Here is a 22,674-nt window from a genome sequence, read left to right on the forward strand (position 1 = left end):
AGGCCTACTGTTATAGGATGGCCTATCCTGGTGCCTTGTTATCTGATAGGCTGGCCTACCCTGGTGCCTTGTTATCTGATAGGCTGGCCTACCCTGGTGCCTTGTTATCCTCATTATAATGGCTAAATGACCATATCATGAGTCTTTTAGCTTTTTGAGTTTCTCTACTCAGATCCAGAGTTGGATGTTTGAGATGAACAGGACCCATCCTCACCTGGTGGACATGTTCTCTATAGGGAGGTCATATGAAGGCAGGCCCCTCTATATACTTCAGGTAGGAGACACACACACACACACACACACACACACACACACACACACACACACACACACACACACACACACACACACACACACACACGCACACACGCACACACACACACACTATGCTGGTTAACTGACTGTTGTCCTGTCTTGTTAGCTAGGAAAGAGAACACGGTCCTATAAGAAGGCCGTGTGGATAGACTGTGGGGTCCACGCCAGAGAGTGGATCGGACCAGCCTTCTGTCAGTGGTTTGTCAAAGAGGTAAGTTCCTTTCGTCTGCCTTGACAAGTCCTTGAGGGAAGCAGTGTCTGCTCTGCTGTTTTTACCTTGCTTTCTAATATGAGACTGACCAGCAGGACTGTGGTCCTGGAGGCTGGGAGCTGTGCACCTCTTGAAACAAGTTCAGACACAGGACAAACCATTCCCTAAGGGAGAGGAATGGTAAAAAAAAACGAATCTCAATATTAGGGAATATTTTTGATTATTTTTGTTACTTACTGCAGGCAACATTGTAAATCACAGTGTTTTAACCTTTTTAAACCTGTGTTCCTCTGTAGTCAAATGAGTCCATAAGTGAGTAGTTTCACAATACAAAGTATCTAAACAACACTTTGGTTGTTGAACGTCTCCAAAATAATAGCTGGGAAAGCAGCTGCTGTCTGTCTGTATCTGGTGCTGTCTGTATCTGGTGCTCTCTGTATCTGGTGCTGTCTGTATCTGGCGCTGTCTGTATCTGGTGCTGTCTGCTGCTGTCTGTCTCTGGTGCTGTCTGTATCTGGTGCTGTCTGTCTTTGGTGCTGTCTGTCTCTGGTCCTGTCTGTATCTGCTGCTGTCTGTCTCTGGTGCTGTCTGTCTCTGGTGCTGTCTGTATTTGGTGATGTCTGTCTCTGGTCCTGTATGTCTCTGCTGCTGTCTGCTGCTGTCTGTCTCTGGTGCTGTCTGTCTCTGGTGCTGTCTGTCTCTGGTGCTGTATGTCTCTGGTGCTGTCTGTCTCTGCTGCTGTGTCTGGTGCTGTCTGTCTCTGGTGCTGTCTGTCTCTGCTGCTGTCTGTCTCTGGTGCCGTCTGTCTCTGGTGCTGTCTGCTGCTGTCTGTCTCTGGTGCTGTCTGCTGCTGTCTGTCTCTGGTGCTGTCTATCTCTGGTGCCGTCTGTCTCTGGTGCCGTCTGTCTCTGGTTACGTCTGTCTCTGGTGCCGTCTGTCTCTGGTGCCGTCTGTCTCTGGTGCCGTCTGTCTCTGGTTACGTCTGTCTCTGGTGCCGTCTGTCTCTGGTGCCGTCTGTCTCTGGTGCCGTCTGTCTCTGGTGCCGTCTGTCTCTGGTGCCGTCTGTCTCTGGTGCCGTCTGTCTCTGGTACTGTCTGTCTCTGGTGCCGTCTGTCTCTGGTGCCGTCTGTCTCTGGTGCCGTCTGTGTCTGGGGCTGTCTGTCTCTGGTGCTGAATCACTACTATATGCATCAGTCAAACTCTCTTGTCAACATAGTGAACATCTGTCAAATGTAATTGCACAATGTTGTAGACATTTCAGAGGGCCTGTTCAAGATTAAAACAATGTGAAACATTGTGTAACCTTTGGCTCTTGAACACACCCCGGACGTTCAGTTGCATCCAATCCCTACCAGCATGACTTATCAATATCCTCTGCAGTTCAGATAATTAGTGGAACTATCATAACTACCACACACACACACACACACACACACACACACACACACACACACACACACACACACATCCCAACACACACATACACATTTCTGGCTGTACTCTGTTGTATCCTGTCTCTGTTTGGAACCGTTACAACCATTTCAACAGAGAGCAGGGAGAGTGAAGCGTCACACATGATTAGGTCAAATGGAATCCACCCAAACTAGCTTGAAATGCCAGACCTCTACTATAACATTGATAGACCATAGCATATCATGTCTAGCAGGGGGTTATGTAACTCCAGATGAGTGCGTACAAGGAGGGTATTGAGAGACATTGAGAGTTACTCTTATGATGGAGAAGACCAATGTGCTGTGGAGGTAAGGAGCGTTAATATCTAACTTTGGCCACTTGGGGGCAGAGCTCTGTCTCTCTACAAGTCTACAGAATCAGATTAACCTTGGCCTGAGCCTGATTACCGTGAAGGTACAGCATTACCTGACCAACAATCTGCTTTCTCCAATCCTCCACTGGAGCCTGAGTCAATTAACCCACTCCTGGGGTAACGTCTGTCTGTCTGTAGTAGCCCTCTACCACAGTGACACTGTTCAGTCACAGGTGTGTCTTATCATTGGCTAATCCTCTGCCATTACCCCACTGGTCCCCTCAAACAATTATTGTAAAGACATACAATGGAGTATGACCACTCTTGGGATAGTTTGTGATTTTTATGTATCTGCGTCCAGTATGAAGGAAGGTAGCGGTCGTTTTTCTCCTAACCGACTTGTGCATTGTTATTTTTTTACTTATGGGTGGTCCCAGGAATCGAACCCAATATGCTCTACCCACTGAGCTACAGGTGACCACTTACTGCCTACATTAGTAGTGATGTAGCTTATGGTTCATTGTGATCCTGTTACCTGTCATGGTATTATAAACCTGTTGTTGTTGTAGGCTCTGCATTCCTACCAGTATGACTCTGTGATGAGACGACTGATGAACCAGCTCAACTTCTACATCATGCCTGTCTTCAACGTTGACGGATATCACTTCAGCTGGACTACGGTAGCTACAAATACCCCTCACTCTCTCTCTCTCTCTGCCCTAGCTAGCATTTGACACAACATATGTATTTAAGGAGACATGTTATTAATATCTTCATAGCTACTTCACTGTATGCACCGTATTTGGACAGACTATGGTTGCCAGTGGTAATTATTTTTGCCCCCAGGATCGTTTCTGGAGAAAAACCCGGTCCAAAAACGCTAAGTACCACTGCAGAGGTGTTGACGCCAACAGGAACTGGAAAGTCAAGTGGTGTGGTGAGTTTCTTTTTTAATCTATCCTGTATGGAGGCCCCAATAATGAAACTATTTGAGACACAGTGCTGTGTGTGTGTGTCTCTCCTCTCTCTGTCCTCTGGTTTTCCTTCCCATACTGTTGGGAGATGTGTCTCCTGGCGCTCTGCCTGCTTAATTAGTGTAAGCTGTGGATTAAATGTTTGTGTGGTGATGACACCACCCGTTTGATATGATTTTGGTGGTGCTGGGCTGGGGGTGGTGGGGTCCTCTGGGGGGGTGGGCTGGTAATTCATCACTCAGGGAGGGAGGTTGGTTTCATGTGTGGTAATTGGAATCTGAAACGAGAAAGGGTAGATATTTACAGCAAGAAAAGAGAAGGAGAGAAAGGGTAATATAGGGTAATATAGAAAGAGCATGTGATACTAATTATCTCCAAGGTCTGTACAAGACAGAGGCTGGTGAGGCACATGTAGCAGTACAAGACAGAGGCACATGTAGCAGATATGGCAATAGGCCCTGAGTTTTTCCTGACCACGGGATCTAACCAGGAAAACTCTGGGCCCTTAAGTCAAACCTGCTACAGTACATTGGATTATCCAGCTGCTGTAAATGCAAGCTAGAATACAGTAAAATATCCACTGCCTTGACCTTTAACCTTTAACCTGACCAGGAAAAAGCTATCGCATGAAAAGAGGCCCAAATTATGAGAATAGGCAAATGGTTACTGAAGCATTTGTTTTTTTCTGGGAACCAATCATAGACTCTCAATGTTGGACGATACCAGGGGTCATTTTCTGTCTAATTTGAATCCGTTAATTAATTTAGGATATTGTTTATCATGCTGTTTGAACTATACATAGACATGGCTCATTCCCTGTTGAATTTGTATATGCAAATATGAATTAGATCCAGTGTTTTGAGGTGCTGCTTGTTGCTCACGGGCAAATCTCTTAGATCAGCTCAGTCTGTCAGCAGGTTACACCAAGTTGAGTTTCTGACATTTATTTTTGGATTACTCATTTACAGCATTCAAGGAGACATACTGTAGTTGGAGGGTTTTGTATATTTGTAGATAGAATACATGCATATTGCAAAGCTATGAGAAAGAGAGAGAGGCCATTTTGTGAGTTATCATGTATAAAGCAATTGTTAGCAGGCAACAGTGTGACAGTTGGTCCCAAGAACATTTTGAATTGATAAAATGTCAACAGGCTGTGTGGAATAAAAATATGTCCTGGTGTGTTTCTGATGTTGTACCTCCCATTTACCATGAACAATTTTGTCATCTAGCAGACGGCAGACACTCTCACCCTGAGCAACTTACTTTACACCAAATGCACTGAAATAAGGAAGCTGAAACAGCCCCATTCCGACATTTTTGTGTATGGTATCCTCTGTAATTGTTGGTATATGTATCTGTTGCCTGGTGTAGAACATGTATGGATTTTAAATGGTCACATAAAATACAATCAAACCTAACCCGATACTAATATCCTATAAAACAATGTTTTGGGTATAATTCCAGTATAAACTTGTGTATCCTCTCTGTATGTACACCCCTTAATACTGTATGATCATACTAAGTAACAGTACCTTCCCCCTGCCAGAGGAGGGTGCATCCTCCCAGCCCTGTGATGACACGTACTGCGGACCCTTCCCCGAGTCCGAGCCGGAGGTCAAGGCGGTTGCCAAGTTTCTGCGGAAGCACAAGAAGCGTGTCAAGGCCTACATCTCCATCCACGCCTACGCCCAAATGTTGCTCTACCCCTACTCCTATAAATACGCCACCATCCCTAACTTTAACTGTGTGGTGAGAGACAGATCTGTGACCACAATCAATCAATGAATCAATGTTGTTGCAACACATATTGGAATTGAATAAATAATTGGAATGTAATGATTGTTTAACCCCCTCTTACAGGAGTCAGCTGCACACAATGCAGTGACTGCCCTGTACTCTGCCTATGGAGTGAGGTATAGATATGGACCTGCCTCCACCACCCTGTGTGAGTAAAACATACGCTCTACTTCCTGATAATTACCTTACTTCAGCAGAACACTGGAAAACACTCCGAAAACTTTGATCGCATAATATTAAGATCAAATTTTAGAATTCCTCCCATACACATGTTTACCTGTGGTAAAATCCCCTACTTGAATCCAAACTGTTTTATTTGATCTGACTCCAACAGATGTCAGCTCAGGCAGCTCCATGGACTGGGCATATAGGAACGGGATCCCTTATGCCTTTGCCTTTGAACTGCGGGACACAGGCTACTTTGGCTTCCTGTTACCTGAAGCTCTGATTAACCCCACCTGCACTGAGACCACGAGAGCAGTGAAGACCATCTCATCAGGCCTACTGAAGAAGTGTGAGACAGGGATGCATGAGCTGGACAGGGAGAGATATCCATATCTTTGAGATATACAGACAATTATCTCTGCATCTGCTAGCAAATATCTACGGGCGGTTGGTTATTGTGTCAAAAAGGATTATGCAAGCCTTAAAGGGATAGTTTGGGATTTTATCTACTTACCTAGAGTGAGATTAAAATGTTTATGTATCTTCATGCAGTTTTAAAGAAGTTGCTAACTAGTGTTAGGGCAATTGCTAACTTGTTTTAGCGCAATGACTAAGTCTATGGGAACAGCGTGCATGCTAGCTGTTCCTATAGACTTCCAGTCATTGCGCTAATGCTAATTAGCATTGGCTCTTGAAATGATCTCTAACATCCTTCATATTGGATGCAGATACATACACATCCCGAGCTATTCCTTTAATGTTTACCCAAGAGTGGTCACACTCCCTTTTATGTCTGTATGTTAGAGGCTATAATAGCGGTACTTGAAAATGACCTCAAACAATTATTTAGAGGTCAGATGACATAACTTCACCTTGAACTATAATAACTCGACTATTTACAAAGTGTACAGTGGACATAAGCACTTGAATGCCATTTTCAAGAGACTGATATTGCATTTCACAGCACTTTTTTAAAACCAAGACTTTCTCCTGAATTTACTGTTTTCACCCTTCAAAACTTCACTATCTGGAGCACCATCAGCTAACTGCTCTAGATGTCTTCCAAATGTATTTGACATTAATTGTGGTAGAACATCAGCTTATTTAGCAAAGCAAATGTAGTTTATATGGTACAAACAACAAGAATGCCTGTAGTATCATTAAAGGGATTGTTCACCCAAATGACAAAATTACATATTGGTTTCCTTACCCTGTTAGCAGTCTATGGACAAGGTATGACAGCACTCGAAGTTTTAGTTTTGTTTAGCTGGCCAGTGTTTTGAAATACTAACTTTTATCTAATGCAAGTCAATGTAACATATATTAACATTTTCACGCCTCATGTCCAAGGCATCCTAAAGTATCAAAAATGTATTGTGTAACTCAATTAACTTACTTATTAACAGATCATTTGGACATTTTTATTTTACCTTTATTTAACTAGGCAAGTCAGTTAAGAACATATTCTTATTTTCAATGACAGCCTAGGAACAGTGGGTTAACTGCCTGTTCAGGGGCAGAACGACAGATTTGTACCTTGTCAGCTCAGGGGTTTGAACTTGCAACCTTCCGGTTACTAGTCCAACGCTCTAACCACTAGGCTACGCTGCCGCCCCTAGCTACCAGTGACTTGCAATAGATTTTTCCACTAATGCAAAAAAAAGTTAGCATTTGAAACAGTGGCCAGTTATACAAAACCAAAGCATGGATTGCAGTCATACCTTGTCCATAGACTGCTTAACTGGTGAGCAAATGTGTCATTTGAGGGAACTTTTCCTTTAACAAACTGCCTTCAAATAGACTTTTACATCTCTTTATGCTTTTCAGTTGCTGATTTATATAATCAGTGGTAAAGGACACATTTCTATCATTTTTTAAAGAGGAAATGTTTACTTTTGATAGAAAGTGCCCAGGACATTTACTGAATTGTAATAAACTGTATTTCTTTTTTATGAGGTTGTCACATGTGGATACTTTCGTTGTCATTACTAACATTATACATATTTCAATAACATAGTTTGACGTAACAAGAGTGTAATATCATGTGTGGTAGTGTAACAGGGATGCAGCAACATATGTTTTCAAGGGAAGCAATGAAGCAAGTTCACAAGGTCAAAAAAATATATTGGCTCAACCTCCTCCCAATCTTGTCTCTTGCAGTTTTTTTTTGTTGAGAACTGTCTGCTTTTGTTATTTCCATAGTAATGAGCAAGTGTCTGTTTTTCCCTGTAAGTCTAGCTTGTTACTAATTCATTCTAACAAGACCCAGCATGCCGTGTTTCTGGGGGCCTGCAACTACACACTCATATACCACCCTGTTTAATCCAATCATTGTGTATTTGTGCAAACAGTTGCTGCCCACTCTCACAATTGACAAAGATTAATTTGGAGCAATTATTATTCCAAATTGATGTGGATGACAATGATGACTTGGCACCAGATAGATCAGAGTTAGGTTTCTTTCTACTTCTAAAGTTGTTGTTCTCCCTCCCTCCCTCACCCAGCCACCCCAAAACACTCTTGGTCACAACACTAAATCATTAATGAAGAAGGATCCTTGTATTGAATGTTTTGTCTGTCTCTTTGCTAGACATCCTGTGTTGGTGTGAGAGACTGCATGTGTGAGACTAGTAAGAATGTAGTGGGATTGTCCCTCTTGCCTCCCACCTGGGTGTAAAGTGCTAGTAGTTGCTCTGGAAAAGCAACCGAGACACAGAGAGAAGTTAATCTTCAAAATTGTCAGGTGATGTTCCAGTATTGACAGATTTAGAGGTGTCAGGGTTTTTCCATTCCAGGTTTAAATAAAAGACTAAATGCTTTGCTACCACGATATTATTTCTCTATCATATAGTTTTGAACTGGCACAAAATGGTAAGGTAAGAGTGCCAATTTCAATAGCAGTACTTTGTGTGCCAGTGAGCAAATCACAGGTTTTAGCTTCAATTGTGATCAGGTACTCTCTTCCATAGTGCCTCCCTTAGCTGACACTGCAGTTTTGGTTGCCTTTCACTTCTCAACAAGTGAACAACATCATGGCTCACTTTCAAGAGTGCAGCATCACCGTCCCTTTGGTGAAACGACTTGACTGCAGGTACCAAACAAAGGAAAAAGCTGGAGTAGTATTTGGTTAAAATCACATCAAATCAAAAATCACATCAAATTTGATTGGTCACATACATGTGTTTAGCAGATTATTTTGGGTGTAGCGAAATGCTTGTACTTCTAGCTCCGACAGTGCAGTAATATCTAACAAGTAATATATAGCAATTACACAACATATACCCAATACACACAAATCTAGCAAAGGAATGGAATTAAGAATATAAAAATACATGGTTGAGCAATGAATAAGATACAGTAGAATAGCATAGGATACAGTATATACATATGAGATGGGTAACACAAGAAATGTAGACATTATTAAAGTGACTAGTGTTCCATTTATACAAGTGGACAGTGATTTCAAGTCTATGTATCTAGGCAGCAGCCTCTATATGCTAGTGATGGCTGTTTAACAGTCTGACGGCCTTGAGATAGAAGATGTTTTTCAGTCTCTCGGTCCCAGTTTTGATGCACCTGTACTGACCTCGCCTTCTGGATGATAGTGGGGGTGAACAGGCAGGGGCGAAGGTGGTTGTTGTCCTTGATGATCTTTTGGCCTTCCTGTGAAATTGAGTGCTGTAGGTATCCTGGAGGGCAGGTAATTTTACCCCGGTGAAGCATTGGGCAGACCGCACCATCCTCTGGAGAGCCCTGCTGTTGTGGGCGGTGCAGTTGCTGTACCAAGCGGTGATACAGCCTGACAGGATGCTCTCGATTGTGCATCTGTAAAAGTTTGTGAGGGTTTTAGGTGACAATCAACATTTCTTCAGCCTCTTTAGGTTGAAGAGGCGTTGTTGCACCACACCACACTTCACCACACTGTCTGCGTGAGTGGACCATTTCAGTTTGTCAGTGACGTGCACGCCGAGGAACTTCAAGCTTTCCACCTTCTCCACTGCGGTCCCATCTATGTGGATAGGGGGGTGCTCCCTCTGCTGTTTGCTAAAGTCCACGATCATCTCCTTTGTTGTGTTGACGTTGAGTGAGAGGTTATTTTCCTGGCAGCACACTCCCAGAGCCCTCACCTCCTCCCTGTAGGCTGTCTCGTCATTGTTGGTAATCAAGCACAACTAACTATTACGTTAGTTGTGCTTAGTTTAATGAGTGTTTGTTAGATTAAACATTAAAAAATACATTTTGTTTTCATTTTTTGTTTTGTTTGATCATTTAGGGCCTTATGCAGGAAGTCTGATGTGTGCCTCATTGTGCAGGTGTTTTTCTTCAGGATGCCACCCACTGTGATGTCAGATAGATCCCCTCTCTGAGTGGTCTGTCCAGGTAAGTGTCACCTCTGGTTGAGAGGACCCAGGGTTCTACAGAGTGCCCTTTAGGTTCCCCAGTAGGAGGTTGTCTTTAACCCAGCATGCCTTAGTAAAGGTGTCACAACACATGACCATTGCCTAGATGTGTATGACCTTATAATGTGAAAAATGGCCTTACAGTTCAATGTTACAGAATGGAGACTCACAGGGTCTTGTCAAGCTCTGCTGTTGATTTTATGTTTGATATCCCCTTATTATTTACATGAAATATTACCAGAAATAAACCCAATACTTAACTAATCAATAGTTTAAAAAAAGACTATCGAAATATCATGGCTCTTCAACAGTAGTGTAAAGTAAGGAAGTAAAAATACTTTAAAATACTACTCAAGTCATTTTGGGGGTATCTGTACTTTACTATATATTTTTACAACGTTTAATTTTACTTCACTACATTCCTAAAGAAAATAATGTAATTTTTACTCAATATATTTTCCCTGACCCCCAAAAGTATTTTGGATGCTTAGCAGAACAGGAAAACGGTCCAATTCACAAACTTATCAAGATAACATCCCCACTGCCTCTGATCTGGCAGAATCCCTAAACACATGCTTAATTTGTAAATGTTGTCTGCCTGTTGTATTGTGCCCCTGGTTATCCTTAAATAAAATAAAATAATAAAATTGTGCCAACTGGTTTGATGAACATAGCCAATTTGAAAATATTTATAGTTGTACTTTTACTTTTGATACTTGAGTATATTTTTGCAATTACATTAACTTTTGATTCTTAAATACTTTTAGACTTTTACTCAAGTAGTATTTTACTGGGTGACTTTCACTTTTACTTGAGTCATTTTCTATTAAGGTGTCTTTACTTTTTCTCAAGTATGAACGTAATATCATGGTTAGGTATACTATATTTATTCAAAAGGAGACCATTGTGCGCTCACAGAAGTTGCGTATACTATTTATATACCATTCACACACGCACACGGACAAACACGCACACGGACAAACACACACACAGCCCCTCGCTCTCTCTCTGTATTTCCGCTCCTTGAACCGCTGCCTGGATCATCCTGCTGCCTCACTGCGGCCAATTTTAAAGTGCGTGACGTCGCTTCCTTTCAACATGGCGCAGCTAGGCAGGTTGCTAATGGAAATCTGAGGGATTTACCCCACCTTCTGTCTTTATTTATGTCTGTATGTTAGAGCAACTGCCGCTGTCATCTCGAACAGAATACATCGGTCTGAAACGGCTGCTGCCCTTTGGACGGGCTCCTCGCCCTAATTCCGGTGCGTCATGTATGAGGGCAAAAAGACGAAAAACATGTTTTTAACAAGAGCTTTGGAGAAGATCCTGGCCGACAAGGAAGTTAAAAAGTCTCATCATTCACAATTGCGCAAAGCCTGCGAGGTGGCACTTGGTAAGTTCTGGCATTATCACAATCTGAGGTTGTCATTGATTTGCACACGTCATACATCTCTGCTTATCCTGCTTGATAGGTTTTCGGCTGCTACAATGTCGCAAAAATCTTCACAGAATCTGTTGGCAACATTGTAGAGCTAAACGGGTTATATGGCTTTTCGTCCGATAATTTAGGAGTTATTCTGGTGAAGTATGGGATATAAGTGTTGAATATACAACTATCGAGGTTGCATTATAGGATCGGAGATAATCATTGTTTAGTTACTATGTGAATACGGAAATGGTGCAAGTGACAGGGGTGGGTGCCTCCTTTGACATTTGCAAGCTGCTACACTAGTTTATTACGCATGTAACTGATAATTCAGCCCTTTTGAAATAAATAGACAGCTATTACCTGAAAGCAAACTGGCACTGTTATTATTACCAATGATGCAACCTAATGGAACTGCATTTGTCTGCAAGTCATAGGCTGTAGGCTACGGCCACTCGCAGCCTCTATAGCTACAATTCTTCCTCCAAGAAGAAGAAGCTACCGACAATGTTAATTTCAAATGAGTCATATTTCATTACATTGTTAGGACGATATGTGAAAATAAATTAGCCTCAACACTTTCACTTTTTCTGGTGGGATCTTCTGTGTCATACGAAGCAGTGTCTGTCTGCTCTGCTCTGGATATCCAGACTGCCCTGCGTGGCTGGAGAGGGAGTGGTGTTGAAAGAATGTGGCCTATCGCCTGGCAGTGAATGTTGGCGACTGTGGTATCTTTGGAGACTGGATCTGCGTTTATGTCCAAGTGGCAGATACTTTTGGCCATGTAGTGCATGTTGACACCTGCTCGTCGAACATCTTATTCCAAAATCATGGGCATTAATATGGAGTTGGTCCCCCCTTGCTGCTATAACAGCCTCCAGCTTCCTCCAGCTTCCTCCAGCTTCCTCCAGCTTCCAGAGGCAGTTTGGAACTTGGTAGTGACTGTTGCAACCAAGGACAAGTTTTACGCGTTACGCGCTTCACTACTTGGCGGTCCCGTTCTGTGAGCTTGTGTGGCCTACCACTTCGTGGCTGAGCCGTTGTTGCTCCTAGACATTTCCACTTCACAATAACAGCACTTACAGTTGACCAGGGCAGCTCTAGTTGGGAAGAAATTTGATGAACTGACTTGTTGGAAAGGTGGCATTCTATGACGGTGCCACATTGAAAGTCACTGAGCTCTTCAGTAAGGCCATTATACTGACAATGCTTGTCTATGGAGATTGCATGGCGGTTTGCTCGATTTTTATACACCTGTCAGCAACAGGTGTAGCTGAAAAAGCCAAATCCACTCATTTGAAGGGGTGTCCACATACTTCTGTCTATATAGTGTATCATGTTACATTATCAGCATGGCATCATTCACACTCGCAGCAGGTGCATTAAGCAGAGGCTCGTCTTTACACTATAGCCTTATCTCCATTGGTCCGATGCCGGGTTGCTTTATGTTGGACATAGAAAGAGGAAGGCTCAACTAAACTTTATGTGAATCATTTCCATCTGTCATGCAACTCAGAACAGGTTTTGTCCTGACAGTTTCTGGTCCGTGTTTCAACACCAGGATGTGTGCTAGGCCTTTTTGGATCAAGTTAGGCTCTCTTCTGCTGTACCAGTAATCTGACACTGCTGGTGAAACAGATTGGCCCACCTTTGTTGTTGAGCAGCCAGTGAGTCGAGCCTGTCTTTGTCTTACTGTACCTGTCTCAACGGTTTTGGGGGATAGGGAATGCACAATACTAGACTACATTGGTGTTAGCCAATATGCAATGATATTATAATGTTATTACACTGTTAGTAACACCACTGAGTATTCACTACATGATAGCATGTTTACTAAAACTTGCTCTTTTAATGTAAATGATCTGAACTATGATAATACAAATATTTTATTAGACATCTTTGTATTCTTTCCCTATTGTCTTACATTACTGGGTTTATATGAGGATTAGGCTATGTACTTCCTGGAGTTGTGTGAGGTTATCTTAAGTAGGAGGAGAGTTCATAGTAGGAACAACGCTCCCCCTGCATTCATAAAGTGAATAGCCCAGATTAGTCAGAGCACCACAGTGTGTGGGTGTTTTAAGAGCCGTGAGTTTACCACTGCTTTATTATGCAGTAGGCCTGTGTCGTGGCCTATAAATATTACACATTCTAAAGGTGTGCCTGAATTCGTTTTTTTATTTTTATGATAACCAGCTGTGATTCTATTTAACAGCGTATTGGAGGCATGGATGGACATTTTGAAGGCTGCTCATCCTAAGACAATGAGAAACTTTTGAGTCTGAAGTAACCACTTCCTGTCTAAACAACTGGGTGACCCATTACCAGTGACTTACATAATCTCTCCTCTTGCCTTGAGGCACAGAGACATCTCAGAGAGAATGCCATTACTTCCAGTCTACTGACCTCTCAATGACAGTCCCTCTGATCATGATACATTCAGTCCTCACTGTCCCCCTCATTGAGACACGTTGTACACACTTCCAAGACAATCCCAATCCCTACCTGCTACCCCTAGTCCCCTACACGCTACCTCTAGTCCCATACACACTACCCCTAGTTCCCTACCTACTACCCCTAGTCCCCTACCTACTACCCCTAGTCCCCTACACACTACCTCTAGTCCCCTACCTACTACCCCTAGTTCCCTACCTATTACCCCTAGTTCCCTACCTATTACCCCTAGTTCCCTACCTACTACCCCTAGTTCCCTACCTACTACCCATTGTCCCCTAGCCCTAGTCCCCTACCCACTAGCCCCCTATCCACTACCCCTAGTCCCCTACCCACTAGCCCTAGTCCCCTACCCACTAGCCCTAGTCCCCTACCCACTAGCCCTAGTCCCCTACCCACTACCTCTAGTCCCCTACCCACTAGCCCTAGTACCCTACCCACTAGCCCTAGTCCCCTACCCACTAGCCCTAGTCCCCTACCCACTACCCCTAGTCCCCTACCCACTACCCCTAGTCCCCTACCCACTAGCCCTAGTCCCCTACCCACTAGCCCTAGTCCCCTACCCACTAGCCCTAGTCCCCTACCCACTAGCCCTAGTCCCCTACCTACTAGCCCTAGTCCCCTACCCACTAGCCCTAGTCCCCTACCCACTAGCCCTAGTCCCCTACCCACTACCCTAGTCCCCTACCCACTAGCCCTAGTCCCGTACCCACTAGCCCTAGTCCACTACCTACTAGCCTTATGCTGATACTGAATAGGCAGTGTTGTTCAAAGGCATTGCATGTTACAGCCCTATTTTAACTCTTCTTGTAGCTTTGTGATCTTCATTGTAACACTATCCAAGCATTTGTTTTGTTTTGATGAAAAACGTAAGTTGTCAGCCTCAGATTAAGTTTGTTCTCATTTTCACTGTGAACTTGACCTTTGCTGTTGTTTAGGGATCTATCCTATCCTGCGTCAGCTTGCATAGTGAAAGGTTCTCACATTGTCACAGAGGCAAAACAGTGACGGAAGAGTACATTCATCCTAAGATTAGAGTAGGTCTGATGAGAGAGATAGGGAGAGAGAGGGAGGGAGAAAGGTCGATGGATGGAAGAGAGACTCTGGAGACATCAAAGATGCCTAGGTGCAGTAGCTGGCGCTGTCCTCCTATTCTGAGAATGCGGTTTATGGTCCATTTGATTCATGATGAATAAATAGTTTGCCAACGCCGGGCTGACTTCCAAGTCCGTAACCAATATGTGATTTTTCTGCAGTGAGATAAATCAGCATATTTACATCCTCCTGAAAACAACCCCAAGTATTTTGGTGCTTGCAGTATGGACTAAATGGGCAAAAAAAATATAACAGATGCTCTCTGTCAGTCCATTGGAAGGTGAGGTAGAGATACCATAATGCTTGTAAACACCTACCTGACACTCTCCAAACAGTTAAGGGGGAAGGGGAGGGGCTACTGTGTTGTTTTCAGACCAAGTTGTTGGATCAACTTTAAACCCAGACGTTGAGTCACGGGGAGGGAAGGAGCTGCCAGTCGCAGCGAGGTCAGGGCTCTTCCAGAGGTCAGGGCTCTTCCAGAGGTCAGGGCTCTTCCAGAGGTCAGGGCTCTTCCAGAGGTCAGGGCTCTTCCAGAGGTCAAGGCTCTTCCAGAGTTCAGTAGGGCGCTGCACATTTCTCTCATTCCACAGTCCTCCGCTTTCCCAGCTCACTGCAGCCTGTGAATACATTCAGTTCACACACACGAGGGCCTGCTGCGGGGATATAGCAGTCTGTCCACAGTATATGCCTACACTGTACAGTATCAGTGCAGTCTTATGCAGTCTTAATCTGGCTTATATACAGTGTATAGTCGTGGTTTCATGACCGTGGTCATATCTAGGATACGTCACTGGCAGTCCTCTGGAAACAGTACTGTTTTTTGTCAGTTTATATGACAAAACAACCAATGTACAGAGTCGTGTAGAGCATCATTGTACCATCCAAACCGCTGTGAAATATGTTTTCAATAACCCAAAATATAGTATTTTCAGCTGTTTCAGCTGGTGTACAAAACCCAAAGTAAAATACGCAAAAACAAAACATAAGAACGGGAAGCATAGAAATAGGGCACATAGAACATATATACTGCTTCTTAGACTTGCTGTCAATGAGAACGCCAGATCTATAACTCACATTTCTATATGCATTTGGTCAGGTCGCCCAAAAAGTTAGATATTGTAGCTTTAATGTTACTGAATCAAGACTGTATCTATTATAACTATAGCAGTAACTACGAATCCTTTTAAATTAAGCTGTCACGTCCTGACCATAGAAAGCCTATATTTTCTATGGTAGAGTAGGTCAGGGCGTGACTAGGGGTTTTAGTCTAGTTTATTATTTCTATGTGGGGTTCTAGGTTTATTTTCTATGTTGGGGTTTGTGTATGATTCCCAATTAGAGGCAGCTGGTATTGTCTCTTATTGGGATCATACTTAAGTTGCATTTTTCCACCTGTGGGTTATGGGATATTGTTTGTGTGTAGTTGCCAGTGCGCTGCATTAGACTTCACGTTTCGTTATTGTTCTGTATTGTTTTGGTGAGTTTCTTTATTCAACATGTGGAACTCTGTGTACGCTGCGCCTTGGTCCGATCACCACTATTACCAACAACGTGACATAAGCAATGTGAGCTGACCCATAGTAGATCTCATTTCATTCATATGTTGCGGAAAAGAGGCGTGCAACACATTTCTAATATGCTGCTTAGGGACCCAAAAGTAAGGTTGACATGAACAAAGTTATGGAGCAACTACTATGGGAAACTGTTTTCCTTCTGAGTGTGGATGGTAATGAAGATGAAGCTATATATAAGTATGAACAGAATATATGATGTACTATTCAGGAAGAATGTGTGCACTGATAGCAGAATACAATTCCTTAAAAGGCCCTTCGGGAATGTTTTTCTCTCCAAAAACTTTTAACAGCTATCTACAGCCTGTTATGGCCTATTTTTGTCACAAATGTACTTTTGTAATTTGTTTTGCCACACACAACCACACACGGTGGGTACATTTTATGTGGCCACTCAATCAGTCAAAGGAATTTCATGGACAGTATCTGAATACTTGGTATTACCCATGTGTTTCCATATATTTATTGATTTGATTTGATTTCTTTACCCCTTTTTTTCCCCAGTTAGTAGTTAGTCTTGTCCCATCGCTGCAACTCCCATACGGACTTGGGAGAGGCAAAGGTCGGGAGCCGTGCGTCCTCCAAAACACGACCTCGTCAAGCCGCACTGCTTCTTGACACACTGCTCGCTTAACCCGGAAGCCAGCTTAACCCGGAAGCCAGCTTAACCCGGAAGCCAGCTTAACCCGGAAGCCAGCTTAACCCGGAAGCCAGCTGCACCAATGTGTCGAAGGAAACACCGTACAGATGGCGACCGAAGTCAGCGTGCATGTGCCCGGCCACCACAATGAGTTGCTAGAGCAACTCCCCTAACCAGGACAATGCTGGGCCAATTGTGTGCTGCCTCATGGGTCTCCCGGTCGTGGCCGGCTGCGACAAAGCCCGGGATCGAACCGGGATTTGTAGTGATGCCTTCGACCGCTGCACCTCTCGGGAGCCCGTTTCCATTTATTTCACTCAAAGTTTGTTCTGAACAATTGTGGAGTATTGAGATGTATAATTCATGCCTAAGAGCAATGATCTGTGTGTATCCAATGTGGTGACGCAGGCTTCCAGGACAGAGCAGTTTTAACATCACCATCTGCCAACATGGTGATGAATATTCATCCAAGTGGGATGTTTTTGCCGGTCTGTAAAATCTAAGTTCAAACCAAAGGTAAACTGTGCTGGTTGTCTCTGGTTGCATTCTGTAATAACACGTCATTTCAAGTTATTTATTGAAGGCACTGTACCAAGCCCACAAGTGTTAGATAGCAAAAACAAGCACTGAAAATACATCTTACCTATTGTACATTGACAGGAAGTAGAGGTCTATAGGCCTATGTGTAAACATACTGCAAACTATAGAAATAGTTCAGTGTTCACATAAATGTGGGCACTGCGCTGGCCACGTGGTCATTAGGGGCACCTTCCACTGGGAACAGTACACTTCTGGTCATTAGGCCCACTGAACATATGCCCTCCTTAGGCCCACTGAACATATGCCCTCATTAGGCCCACTGAACATATGCCCTCATTAGGCCCACTGAACATATGCCCTCATTAGGCCCACTGAACATATGCCCTCATTAGGCCCACTGAACATATGCCCTCATTAGGCCCACTGAAAATATGCCCTCATTAGGCCCACTGAACATATGCCCTCATTAGGCCCACTGAACATATGCCCTCATTAGGCCCAATGAACATATGCCCTCATTAGGCCCACTGAACATGATAATCCCAATAAGGGATCCAAATTCTTATTGCAGCTTTTTCATTGCGACTCCCAAAGGACCAGCATGCGCTACAGTGATTATCTTGCACACAAAACAACGGGGTGGAGAGTTTGCTCCATAGTTTTTCACAAAATATACGTGCAACTGGTTATACGGACTGTAAGAAAACCTCATTGGGATACTTGCTGTTGGTTTCGTTTTGGGTTTGTAAGTACTAATTGCTTATAAATCCAAAACGGTTTTAAGATCAAATATATAAGAGTTTAGAGTAACTAGCATTTAGCCCAAGTGATCAAATGATTCCTATTAGCTCTCAGCTATGTATTATTCTGATTGCTACTTATTTAGCACCATCAAATGGTGCATAGGCTAAGGGGTATTTAATTACAGTGGCAAGAAAATGTATGTGAACCCTTTGGAATTACCTGGATTTTGACATAAATTGGTCAACAAATTTGATCTGATCTTCATCTAAGTCACAACAATAGACAAACACAGTTTGCTTAAACTAATAACACACAAATTATTTTATTTCTTGTCTATATTGAATACATAATTTAAAGTGTACGTTGGAAAAAGTATGTGAACCCCTAGGCTAATGACTTCTCCAAAAGCTGAGAATTGTTGAGTTACAAAAGTATCTCTAAAAGCCTTGATGTTCATCAGTCCACGGTAAGACAAATTGTCTATAAATGGAGAAAGTTCAGCACTGTTGCTACTCTCCCTAGGAGTGGCCGTCCTGCAAAGATGACTGCAAGAGCACAGTGCAGAATGCTCAATGAGGTTAAGAAGAATCTTAGAGTGTCAGCTAAAGACTTACAGAAATCTCTGGAACATGCTAACATCTCTGTTGACGAGTCTACAATACGTAAAACACTAAACAAGAATGGTGTTCATAGGACACCACGGAAGAAGCCAGGTGCTGTCCAAAAAAAAACATTGCTGCACGTCTGTTTGCAAAAGTGCACCTGGATGATATTCTGTGGACAGATGAAACTACAGTTGAGTTGTTTGGAAGGAACACAACACTGTGTGTGGAGAAAAAAAGGCACAGCACACCAACATCAAAACCTCATCCCAACTGTAAAGTATGGTGGAGGGAGCATCATGGTTTGGAGCTGCCTCAGGACATGGACAGCTTGCTATCATTGACGTAAAAATGAATTCCCAAGTTTATCAAGACATTTTGCAGGAGAAAGTTAGGCTATCTGTCCCCAAATTGAAGCTCAACAGACGTTGGGTGATGCAACAGGATAATGACCCAAAACACAGAAGTAAATCAACAACAGAATAGCTTCAACAGAAGAAAATACGCCTTCTGGAGTTGCCCAGTCCTAGTCCTGACCTCAACCCGATTGATATGCTGTGGCATGACCTCAAGAGAGCAGTTCACACCAGACATCCCAAGAATATTGCTGAACTGAAACAGTTTTGTAAAGAGGAATGGTCCAAAATTCCTCCTGACCATTGATTGTGCAGGTCTGATCCACAACTACAGAAAATATTTGGTTGAGGTTATTGCTGCCAAAGGAGGCTCAACCAGTTATTAAATCACATCATTTTCCCACCCTGCACTGTGAATGTTCACACGGTGTGTTCAATAAAGACATACAGTATAATTATACATACCTATAATTGTTTGTGTGTTATTAGTTTAAGCAGACTGTGTTGTCTATTGTTGTGACCTAGATGAAGTTCAGATAACATTTTATGACCAATTTATGCAGAAATCCAGGTTTTTCCAAAGGGTTCACATACTTTATCTTGCCACTGTATAAAGTAGACAACTTTTCATCATATCCCTAACATTAGGAAAATAAATTCAAACCCAAGGGGAGGCCTAGCCAAACATGGAATACCTAGTTGTGTGAAGTTGAGACGCCAGGGAGCCAGGGCTAACAGAGCATGACTATGGATGAGAGAGTAAATTAGTGTTATTTTTACTTTCAGACTTCTGGAAATATTCACTGCTGCTCTGTTTCTCGCGTAAATGGAGACAGATCGGTGTGTGTGCGTGTGCGTTCTGTAATTTTTGGTTGCATCTTAAAATATGGAGTGAGTAAATTGTCCAAAACTTGGAGCACACGGACTGAAGTGCAGGCAAGTGTGTGTGTGTTTGGGAATGGAGTCTGGCCAAGCCTGGCCTACCACAGGGTATTGTTGTTTAGTGTGAATGTGGTGAGTTTAATTTGGTTTGCAGGCTGGCTCTCCCTCAGTGAGGAGCATATGTTGGGCTCTGGGCTGTCTAGAGCGAGAGAAGAAAAGAGGAGTGAGTGGATGGGATGAAAGGGGAGAAAAAAATTGAGGGGGAGTGGGGAGAGGAGAGAAATGGGAGAGGATACCGAGGAGAAGAGCTCTCTTTTTCTAGCCTTATGGCCTTGGTTAAAGGGATAATCCACCCTAAACCACTGATTCCTATGATTACCAGTGTTCAATAGTGTTAAATAACACTAATATGTGAAAATAATATTTTTTGTGAACAACTATTTCATTTTGTTGTTAAAACAAGGTTGGTAGAAACATGTGAAAATAATTTTTAGAAATCTGTTGCAGCTCGTCTACTACAAAACCCACAATGAAATGCTCTTTCTCTCTGGGCTTGCTGGCAGGCTAGCTAGGTAGCTAGCCATCCAGCACACAATAATACTAAAGTCAATATCAGCATGTGAAGTAGCTAGTTAGCTTAAAACCGCCTAAACAAACTGCAGTATCTCACTGAGTTCAACTTGCAGTTCGTCTCTGCCACTGAGCTATAAACGGCGTCTCTGCCCAGAGCGAGAGCAACGTGACCTTACTTTCCCACAGATACTTTTGAGGTGATGGGAAACTCCGTTACAATCATATTAACGCACCTTGTGTACTTTGCACATAAGTCGTCAATGGGTCGTGCGGTGCATTCTGGGTGATTCTGGGACAAGGACAAGCTCTCCTTCAAGGAGTGAATGGTAGTCAAAAAAGCACTAACTCAAAAAATGAACTTTAGCATGGATTTTGTGAACAAGAAGTGCAACACTGCAAATATTTTCCAAGATGTGAGATAATGAACTTGTTCTCTGTAATATCATTTAGCTTTGGAATTGTGAGATGACGTACTTTTGAGGAAAATAGGCAGGTTTCTCTACTCAGACCCAGACTTTCATAAGGGATTGCGTGATGATTAGCTTAGCATGATGCAGCGTGACAATGTGAATGCGATGGGTCGACAGTCAGTTGGGTGGGGCGTTTCTCCATTCATTGCCCAATGGGATTCCTATCTCCTCCTTTCTGTATCATCTCTGTTTCCTACAGACACACAGGGCCCATTGCGACATGGTACTTGAAGAAGAAACTGAGTTGAATAATTTGGTACACTGTTTAGATTGAGCACATTAAGCAAAATATTGACTTTGTCATGATGATATAAACAGATGGATGTGTTCTAGACACGCCCATACCATCTATTGGCTGATCTGGGGTGCTGGTAATTGTTTTAAAAGCGTTATAAAATGTGATAATGTGTTGTCCCCTATCTCCAGTGATGATACTTATGTAGCTATGACGCGTTCCTAGACGATTTCCTGATTTTCACAGACGGACCACTCAGAAGTTTAATCATGGAATTGTTTATTTTACCCATTAACAGAACATAGTCTTTCTCCAAGTTGACAGGAGTTTCCTGATTTTTATTTCTGGATGTGGATTATCCCTTTAACTGCTCATATAGGCAGATAATCGCACCACAGACAGACAGCTTAGTAGTTTAATTGTAGACCCAGTAGACACCCCATGGTGCACTCCTGTCTCTGCCCCACCAGGCTGTGTGCAGACAGGCAGCTTAGCTCAGATGTAAGCCAGCAGGTTCACTACTACTCACATCATTAGCAGGGAGAAAGTCACTCTCTTTATGCCCAAACTAGACCTGATAATGAAATGAACCAACTCTTTTCTCTAGAAAGAACCAAGTTGGGAGGAAAATTAGCTAATACTCTACAGTTCCTCTATGTTGCGTTTTTCTGTATCGCACCTGTCAAAATATTTTGTTACACTGATACCCCAAACATCCATAATACATGAAAGATCTGTGCAAATGCCTCATTCAATATAAGGAGAGGTGATGAAATAATTATGTTTCAGCAGCCAACAAAGAGATGAACGGAGGGAATATTCTCCTCCTCATTCTCTTGTCATTTGGTGGTGTTGGAAGAGTTAAGAGGCTGATATTTAGCAGATCCTGCCATCTGTGTGCATCTGAGGTGGGCTGATACAAAGCTAACGAGTTACCATACATCACCATAACTAAAGGAGATGGTGAGAGAGGAGGATCAGGAAGGGAGGGAGGGACTGAATGGTGAAGAAAGAGGGATGGAGGAAGGGAGAGAGAGTAAGAGAACATTGAGGGAGAGAAGAAAGGAGGGTACTGACATATAGAGAGCAAGTGAGGGAGGGAGAGAGAGAAAGAGTAATTGAGATAAACAGAGAGAGATGCCAGCCTGGGCCTCATACTGAGCAGGTTTGAAGGAGTAGGTGGTTGATGAGAGTTGGCCCTTTGGATTCCTGATCAAAAACAAAGACCTCAATAACTGTGTAATAATCAAGGCCTGGTGCAGCAGAAAACCATCTCCCATCTCTCCACTATGGCAGTCAGTCAGTGTAGTGATTCCCAGCATGATTAGACAGGGGCTTTAGCAGGCCTGCGTGAGTAGGCTGGAGGCCCGGGAGTCCATGGGGCTCCAGGCCCACAACACACATTAGGTAGTCCAGACAACCTCTGGTAGCCAGGGTTTCCTGCCTCTCCACTCTT

General features: G+C 43.1%; 2 protein-coding genes across 5 annotated transcripts in view; both read left to right on the forward strand.

Moving 5' to 3' along the window:
- The window catches only part of LOC139420621 (carboxypeptidase A6-like), a 38,407-nt gene extending 32,518 nt beyond the window's left edge, over positions 1-5,889 (forward strand). The window contains exons 5-11 of the mRNA XM_071170821.1: positions 173-274; positions 422-526; positions 2,861-2,971; positions 3,138-3,228; positions 4,815-5,017; positions 5,129-5,213; positions 5,400-5,889. Coding sequence (XP_071026922.1) covers positions 173-274; positions 422-526; positions 2,861-2,971; positions 3,138-3,228; positions 4,815-5,017; positions 5,129-5,213; positions 5,400-5,629 — 927 coding nt within the window. The 3' untranslated portion in view covers positions 5,630-5,889. The remainder of the gene's footprint in view (positions 1-172; positions 275-421; positions 527-2,860; positions 2,972-3,137; positions 3,229-4,814; positions 5,018-5,128; positions 5,214-5,399) is intronic.
- A 4,704-nt stretch (positions 5,890-10,593) lies between these two features.
- LOC139420240 (brefeldin A-inhibited guanine nucleotide-exchange protein 1-like) overlaps positions 10,594-22,674 on the forward strand; it is a 115,224-nt gene continuing 103,143 nt past the window's right edge. For 2 of the 4 annotated variants that reach the window (XM_071170104.1, XM_071170105.1), the window contains exon 1: positions 10,700-11,023. In XM_071170104.1, coding sequence (XP_071026205.1) covers positions 10,900-11,023 — 124 coding nt within the window. In that variant the 5' untranslated portion in view covers positions 10,700-10,899. Of the gene's footprint in view, positions 11,024-22,674 lie in introns of all 4 variants that reach the window. The other 2 variants (XM_071170106.1, XM_071170107.1) reach the window with 2 other exon arrangements.

Source organism: Oncorhynchus clarkii, chromosome 11 (assembly GCF_045791955.1).
Source record: "Oncorhynchus clarkii lewisi isolate Uvic-CL-2024 chromosome 11, UVic_Ocla_1.0, whole genome shotgun sequence".
Classification (NCBI taxonomy): Eukaryota; Metazoa; Chordata; class Actinopteri; order Salmoniformes; family Salmonidae; genus Oncorhynchus; species Oncorhynchus clarkii.